We start from the raw sequence: 8655 nt of genomic DNA, 5'->3' as shown, positions 1-8655 counted from the left end.
GACCAGTGCCCGATACAGGGGAAGTATCACCTCTTTGGATCTATTCGTCATGCATCTGCTGATGCACGATAAAGTGCCATTGGCTTTTCTGATGGCTTCGTCACACTGCCGACTCATGTTCATCTTCAAGTCCACTAGGACTCCAAGATCCCTTTCCACTTCCGTGCCACCCAGCAGGTCATTCCCTAGGCTGTAGGTGTGCTGGACATTTTTCCTCCCTAGGTGCAGCACTTTGCATTTCTCCTTGTTGAACTGCATTCTGTTGTTTTCTGCCCACTTGTCCAACCTGTCCTGTCCTGTCTAACCTGTGATGACCGTGAAGACATTAGCATGCTGGTTCTAACAATGGATTCTTTACTATTATTATTGTATCTCAAAGGGTCTCTCTACATATGCATTTACGCTGGCTTAAATTTACTGAGCAGTAAATTACTGAGTAGTAAGTGGGAATAAGCCGGCATCTACACATGCAGGCATTAAAGTGCATTAACATTGTGTGTGGTCTGACTTGGGACTCAAGTTAGTCCCAACTCACTCCACACATACAGTGTTACTGCACAGTAAGACGTCTACATGTGCTTTACAGTGCAGTAACTACTTGGATGTAAATTTGATACCTGCATGATGCAGGTATCAAATTTATGCTAAAGTCAGCATAAGTCACCATATTTACTGCCCAGTATGGGCGTGCATATGTAGATGTGTGCCTCTACTGCACAGTAATTTAGGTTACTGCACAGTAAATGCCCACATGTAGATGTGCCCAAAATCTCTCATCTTTTGTACCTCATTGCTTGTCCAGTGTACCATTGTACAGTTTCATTTCATTGTTTATTTTGTGCCAGAAACAAAGGGAACAAGATCTGGATCACTACTACAATTATAAAACAAACAAACTGCTTTTATGGAGCATTTTTCTTCCAAGTTAAGATTGTCTCAAGTCCTCACAGACAGGGGTATGAAAGTTTTTGTTTATTTTTCTAATCTATACACACTGTTCATCTTGAATTAAGCAGATAGTGCCTTATATAAGCAAAAAAGGGACTAAACAGATTACTACAATCCTCATCCATTTTCTTAACATGTGTACCATCCTTAGAACAAACAAGTATTTAATTTGTCAGCAACCTGCCCACAGTAGATTACTGAGCAGAAAGTTTTAAACCAGTCATAGGTAACAGACACAGGACCCATCAAATTTAGGCAGTCCTGGGAAACTGCTCCATTCCCTTATTTGCATATAATGCAAAGGAAACAGTGGAAAGGCCAGTGGAAAGGGCCTGGTAAAAAGATAGACTTCACAGCTCTCAAAAGTGTAGAAATATTAGTCACACTGCCTTTGGAGTCCAAACTCCCAGACTATTTGCTGGGGAGGAAAAGAAGCAAGATCTCTTCCTGAAACACAACCTCACACAGTTTCCTAAGTATTATGGAGGAGTAGGCCCACAGGCCCAAAGTGTAGAAGATAATCAGACCCCATATACCATTACAACTTGCCTCAAAACTGGAAAAGGTAATACCTTTCACCACCAGGATACTCATAAAACACACTATAATAAGCATAATGATCATTTACTTGCTTACACCATGAAATGTATCAGCAATAAAATTATTTTACAAGACAACCTATGGAAATAAGAACACTTTTCATGGCTGTACAAAAGCTAATCATTTTATCCTCTGCCCATAGATGCAAAACCTCACTTGAGCTCAAATCACGCCTAAAACAAATGTAATTCCCATAGTCATTAATTTTACTGAAGTACTTGTAAATTCATTTATACTAAAATTAATTCTCTTTTCCCTCTTCTTGGGGAAAGCCCAGCCCTTAGAAGAAGGATGGTTTTGCAGAGATGAAGGTACATTTTGTTGGCATGCGAGAGTTCTATTCCTTGGGAGCTAGGGACGGAAGTTACACAAACCAGGTTAAGTGATCTGAAACTGATTTAAACCTGTAACAGAACATATAGGTTCAGTGCACATAAACCAGTTTCAAAATGGCCAAAACTGGTTTGAGATGAACCTGGTTGAATATAGTATCATACTTAACTGACTGAGATCAAACTGGTTTATGGAACTTCTGTCACAGACCACTTCCTGGTTTAAGTTAATCCAGAGTCCCCCAGCATCCCAGCATACTCTGCAGCCCTGGGTGGGGCTGTGTGGGCCCCACCCCCTGCTCCCTAGCCAGAGCAGGGACAGGCAGGGGTGAGGGAGTCTGCAGAAGCCAGCCACCCCTAAGGTGAAGAATGCAGGGAAGAGATTTATTTCCCGCTCCCTCCCCTGTACCACTAGCACAGACTTGCCAGGCATTTCTCCACTCACTGCTCCACTGGCGGAGGTGTGGGCAGCCCCAAAGGTAGCCTCAAGTGAACTGGCCAGGGAGGAATTGAACTGACATGGACCCAAGCTGGGGTCTACCTGGCACTCCCCTCTTGCTGCTCCAGCAGACAGAGGCCAGCCGGCATGGCCCCGAGGCAAAGGGTGCAGAGGTGGGGTTTATTCCCCCCTCTACCTCCTGTGCCCCCTGGGGACCACAGCTCGGGTCTTCTACCTGCCCTGACTGCCATCACCGATTACATCCTGCACAGGGCAAGTGGTGGAATAAGCTGCCTCCCTACCCCCTCCACCAGATGCCTGAGGGAGGGGGGAAATAAGTCCCTTCCTGCCCCCTCACCTAAGGCGGCCTGTCAGCTAGCCTCTGTCCATGCCCCTGCCCCTGCCAGTGGAGCAGTGAGGGGGCAGGGACCGTGATGCAGACATCAGATGGTTTCCTGGGCAGCGTAAGCCTCTTCCTGGCAGGGGAAGGGGAGGCTGTACTGCAGGTGGGAATGAAGCGAGGCAGGGCAGGGGGGTCAGAGCTGCCACAGACTGCACAGAGTGAGTGGCAGCAGTGCTAGGGGGATTTGGGGGACTATGACCACCCCTCCAAGCCCTGGTACCTCCACTCACCCCATGCAATCTACAGCAACTCTGAATTCCTCACTCCTGCCCGCAGCACAGCCCCCATCACTGGGAAGAGGCTTACACTCCCTGGGAAACCATAAGAGGGGCTGCTGCCCCCATCACCATCCCTGCTCCCTCGCTGCTCCAGCGGCAGGGGTGGTGGCAGGGACAGAGGCTGGCCAGCATGGCCCCCTTAGGCAAGGGGGCAGGGAGGGGGTTATTTCCCCCTCACTCTGGCATCTGGGAGAAGGGCCAGGGAAGGAACTTATTTCACCACTCGTCCTGTGCATGGAGTGGGTGTCGGCAGCAGTTGGGGCTGGCAGACCCCAGTTGCGGTCCCCCAAGGACAGAGGTGGGAAGAGGGGGAAATAAACCCCCTCCCTGCCCCCTCTGCCTCGGGGAGCCAGGCCAGCCGGCCTCTGGCCACACCCCTGCCCCTACCACTGGAGCAGCGAGGGAGGAGTGCCAGGAGGACCCTGGCTCAAGCCTGCTCTGATGGGACAGGAAGGGGGGGAATTAAACCCACTCCCTGGCCAGTTAACTTGAGGCTATTGCCAGGGCTGGCCATGCCTCCCCCTTTTCCCCACCCCTGCACAGCTTCCATGCAGCCAAGGGTTGCTCTAGCACCCCCCAACTTCTGGCATAAGCCAGTGCAGACAAGTGCTTGCATTTCCTGAGTGAAAAGGGAATGTCTATTCAGTTGCAAATCAGTTCAATCTAGGCAGGTTAGACTAACCTGCAAAGACTGAATCAATTTAGGCTCCAGATTTTTGAATGTTTGTCCCTAGCCACAGACAGACTTCCTGCAAAGGCACTTACATTCTGGGCCTCAATTTTTTCATCTTCAAAAAGAGTAGGCTAATATTTCTGCTGGGTACTGTTTGTTTATTCTAATCTGTGCAGAGTTCACCTTGAATTAAGTAGATAGTGAACAGTAAAAGTACATCTCTGAACTCCAACTAACTTCGAGTATCAAGGACAATAAAAAGTCCTTTTTCAGATATGTGGGGAGCCGGAGGAAAAGCAAGGGCAACGTTGGACCCCTGCTAAACCAGGTAGGACAACTCACAACTGACGCACAGGAAAAAGCCAACCTATTAAATGGGTACTTTGTGTCGGTTTTTCATCAGTCCCATGGGACGCCCATGCCCACTATGGGACAGGGAGGTCCAGGTGAGGGAGATCCCCTGCCCTCCATCAATGCTGACCTCATGAAGGAATACCTTGAGAGGCTGGATATCTTCAAGTCAGCTGGCCCTGACAATCTACACCCCAGGGTACTCAAGGAGCTGGTGAGCATCATAGCCCAGCCTGTGGCACGGATCTTTGAGAACTCCTGGCGCTCTGGTGTAGTGCCTGAAGACTGGAAGAAGGCCAATGTGGTGACTATCTTCATGAAAGGAAGGAAAGTGGATCTGGCAGACTATAGGCCCATCAGCCTAACCTCTATCCCTGGGAAGGTCTTAGAAAAGTTTATTAAAGAGGCCATCCTTAATGGACTGGATGATGCCAACATCCTGAGGGATAGCCAGCACGAGTTTGTTGTGGGTAGGTCTTACTTGACCAATCTCATTTCCTTCTACGACCAGGTGACCTATCACCTGGACAAGGGAGAAGAGATTGATGTCATATATCTTGACTTCAAAAAAGCCTTCGATCTGGTATCCCATGATCACCTCTTGGTGAAACTGGCCAATTGTCGCCTTGGGTCCACCATGATCCACTGCTGGAAAATTGGCTCCGTGGTCGTACCCAGAGGGTAGTAATTGATGGAAGTCACTCATCATGGTGTCCTGTGACCAGTGGGGTCCCCCAAGGCTCTGTCCTTGGACCCATATTGTTCAACATCTTCATTAATGATGTGGACATTGGAGTCAGAAGCGGACTGGCCAAGTTCGCCGATGACACCAAACTTTGGGGCAAAGCATCCACACCAGAAGACAGGAGGGCGATCCAGGCTGACCTGGACAGGCTCAGCAAATGGGCGGACGAGAACCTGATGGTGTTTAACACTGAAAAATGCAAGGTTCGCCACCTTGGGAGGAAAAACCTGCAGCATTCTTATTCGGCAGTGCTACATTGGCTAGCACTACAGAAGAAAGATACTTGGAGGTTATCATTGACCACAAGATGAACATGAGCCTGCAATATGATGCTGCAGCTAGTAAAGCGACCAAAACGCCAGCATGCATCCATAGATGCTTCTTAAGCAAATCCCGGGATGTCATTCTCCCCTAGTACTCGGCCTTGGTGAGGCCGCAGCTGGAGTATTGCATCCAGGTTTGGGCTCCACAATTCAAAAAGGATGCGGAGAAGCTTGAGAGAGTCCAGAGAAGAGCCACGCGCATGATCAGAGGTCAGGAAAACAGACCGTATGACGACAGGCTGAGAGCTACGGGGCTCTCTAGCCTGGAAAAGCACAGGCTCAGGAGTGATCTGATGGCCACCTATAAGTTTATCAGGGGTGACCACCAGTATATGGGGGAACGTTTGTTCACCAGAGTGCCCCAAGGGATGACAAGGTTGAACGGTTCCAAACTACTGCAAGACCGTTTCAGGCTGGACATAAGGAAGAATTTCTTTACTGTCTGAGCCCCCAAGGTCTGGAATAGCCTGCCATCAGAGGTGGTACAACCACCTACACTGAACACCTTCAAGAGAAAATTGGATGCTTATCTTGATGGGATCCTATGACCCCAGCTGACTTCCTGCCCTTTGGGCAGGGGGCTAGACTCGATGATCTTCTGAGGTCCCTTCCAGTCCTAATGTCTATGAAATCTATGAAATCTCCTACGATATTCATTAAAAACATTGAAAGGTGAACCTGAAACAAAGTCTCTAGTCTGAACCTTCCTGAACTTCAGGGGCTTCAATAACCCATGTCAGATCAAAATTAGCAATACTAATGCCTTCATACTCAGAAGTACTAAAGATCCATTTTCAGCTCTGCAGCTCAACCCACCATATTTTTTAGCACTTCTAGATCCTTAAAATGGATCAAAGACAGCACTTGTTTGCTTGTTTAATTTCCCTTCTAACATGCTAGAAAGCATTCCACTGAATATTACAAGCAGATGATTTTGCCATGCATACATTTCACAAAGCTTTTGCTGAAAACCTGATGGCCACAAATATCAAATGAAATGATAAATAAAACAAAATAAACTAAAGAAAATGTCAAACACCATGAGAGGTTATCCAAGAACACAAAACAGTCATCTTACTGTAGCCAGCCAGCATGGAATTCTTACCTCCAGCTGTTATTCCATTAAACTTCAGAAAATATACAAATGAATCTTCTGTAATATCATCCATGAGCAATTTAACCAGAAGTGTGGTTGCTTAATAAGAACACTAAAATTGCCAGCACTTACGTGCATGTAAAATCATAGGGTAAGGGCAGGTGTAGCAAAATTTACAATTCGTTTTTATTCCCCTTGCTTGCTTTTGTGAGCACACACACTCTCGCATGTGGTCTATTCAGTGGGCTATATTAGGGTATAATGGAGAATATTGCTTTACATGGTCTCTTGAATATCCTCTGTACTGCAGTGATGTTGCATGATGGTGGGGGACAAGAGGAGTGAAGATAGTGGGAAAGGTGGTGGAATGAGCCTCATTTATTTCTCAGGCAACACATCTAGTAGTCCAGACAATAAGGCTAGATACAGACATTACACATAAACCAGTTTAAGTGACCAGAAACTGGTTTAAATCCACAACAGAACAGATGTTCTGTGGACATAAACCAGTTTGAAAGTGGCTGAAACCAGTTTGAGATAAACCTGGTTGAATGTAGTATCAGACTTAACTGATTTGGATCAAACCAGTTTATACAATCTGTCCCAGACCCCTTGCTGATTTAAGTTAAATCAGGCCCCCAGCATCCTGGCATGCTCTATGGGCTGGGCAGGGCTCCCTGCTCCACAGCAGGGCTGGCCCCTCCCCTCTGCTCTCTGGCTGAGATTTGCAGCTCCGACAGAGATTTGCAGGCACAGCAGGATCTGCTGGGTTCCTTGTGCTCTATCCCCCCTTGCTACTCAAACAGGAAATCCCCCCTCCCTCCCATCTCCCACAGCACGGACCCCAGCCCCAGTGACCTGTAAACTAGCTAATGCTTAGAGGTGTCTGTGTGTGTTTCTCTCTCTAATTTCACTGGGACATGCACACAGACAGAACAGGGCTTTTGTAGCTAATCAACAGATCAGCTGGTAAGCTGTTTAAGAAGTTTGAACTAACGGAGCGAGGCCATTGTTTTGGTAATCAGGTGATAAAGACTCTTATCAGCTCCCAGCTGGCTTGCTTGCCTGTCAATTTGTTGCAAGCAGTATGACAAAGCATATGGAGGCAGATTGAAAAGCTCTGTATCATCAACAGATGCATGCATTGCACATAACCCTTGCCTCAGAGTGGTAGCCCAGGGCTAAGGGCTGACAACACTCCCACCCCTTGAGCAGCCAGCAGGGAAAAGCCTGGGACCATGCAGGCAGACATCCCTAATGAGAGAGTCCTTCCAAAGCCTGGTCACACCCCCCCTCAGCTCAGCGCCCTGCAGAAGGAAAGGGAGAGCTGCTCTAGCATCCCCTGGCTTCTAGCCTGAGCTACTGCAGGCATGTGCCTGAATTTCCTCAGTCCGGAGAGAATGTCTGTCCAGTTTCCAACCAGTTCAGCCTAGTCAGGTTAGACTAACCTACAAACATTCAGACTCAAGCTTTTTGAATGTCTGTCCCTAGCCCTAAAGGAAATAGTCTCCTACTGGAAAGGGTGAAATTGCTTTCTAGAGTCCTCAGCCTCCACACCATATTAAGGGCTAGAAGTAAAACCTAACATAATCTCTATATAATCTCCATGAATTTCTTCATCGCTACGTTCAACTCCCTGTTGATACCCATGATACCTGCATTTCTCTCTCCCCTTTATTCACGGTGGCTGCGTCTACATGAGCAGCAGACTGCACAGTTGTGGCTGCGCAGTCATTTAGTACTTGCATAACCAAGTATTAAATGACTGCGCTGTAACTAGTGTTACTAAACAGTAGCGATCCTGCATTTTTTTCCAGACACTACTGCACAGTAGCTTGTTACTACTGCGCAGTAGCTTCATGTCACAGCTAGTGCCCACCAATGCAAATGTGCAATAGCAATAAGCTAGTGCACCATAGCATCTCGTGTAGATGCACTCTGCTACTCCATGCTGTTTTGTTTTTAGTCATCACTTTGAGAGTTCACTGCAACTCAATGGACTGGAACTCAGCACACAGTACATAGCACATGAAATAACATAAGGAACAGAAGTAACATGGACTTTTACATTTCAAATGCTTTCAGTTTCCATTACTGGCAGTTTCAGTTCTCTAAACAGATCTGTCAGCAGAACACATGCTGTGCTTTAGATTGGACCACTGAAGAATGAATCTTAGTCTTATCAGGTCAAGAGTACCAGTTATCAAATCTGCCATCTCTCTTCCATTAAAATATAACCCAAAATGTGCTTTTAAAAGTCTTTTCTTACCTTGCTGGAGGCACATCAATATTTGAAGAAACAACCTTGCGTTTCTGTTCAAGAAGACAGACAGAACGGGTGTTTTCTTTTTCATGCTCGTGAACTCTGTTTGTTTTTTTGGTGTCTGCTGTTATTATATCTTCCTCCTTCATAGCCAACAGGAGAAAATGTTGGTCTGGCAATTTTTGACTGTTGTCACTTTTTACA

The 8655-nt window shown here is 46.9% G+C and overlaps 1 protein-coding gene across 1 annotated transcript in view; it reads right to left on the bottom strand.

The window, feature by feature from the left end:
• The window catches only part of ZNF704 (zinc finger protein 704), a gene marked incomplete at both ends in the record, with an annotated part of 143351 nt that extends 134697 nt beyond the window's left edge, over nucleotides 1–8654 (bottom strand). The window contains one exon of the mRNA XM_006036976.1: nucleotides 8458–8654. Within this exon, the coding sequence (XP_006037038.1) occupies nucleotides 8458–8654 (197 nt within the window). The remainder of the gene's footprint in view (nucleotides 1–8457) is intronic.
• Nucleotide 8655: the final 1 nt, after the last annotated feature.

Source organism: Alligator sinensis, unplaced genomic scaffold (genome assembly GCF_000455745.1).
Source record: "Alligator sinensis unplaced genomic scaffold, ASM45574v1 scaffold350_1, whole genome shotgun sequence".
Classification (NCBI taxonomy): domain Eukaryota; kingdom Metazoa; phylum Chordata; order Crocodylia; family Alligatoridae; genus Alligator; species Alligator sinensis.
This window is presented reverse-complemented; position numbering and strand designations above follow the sequence as displayed.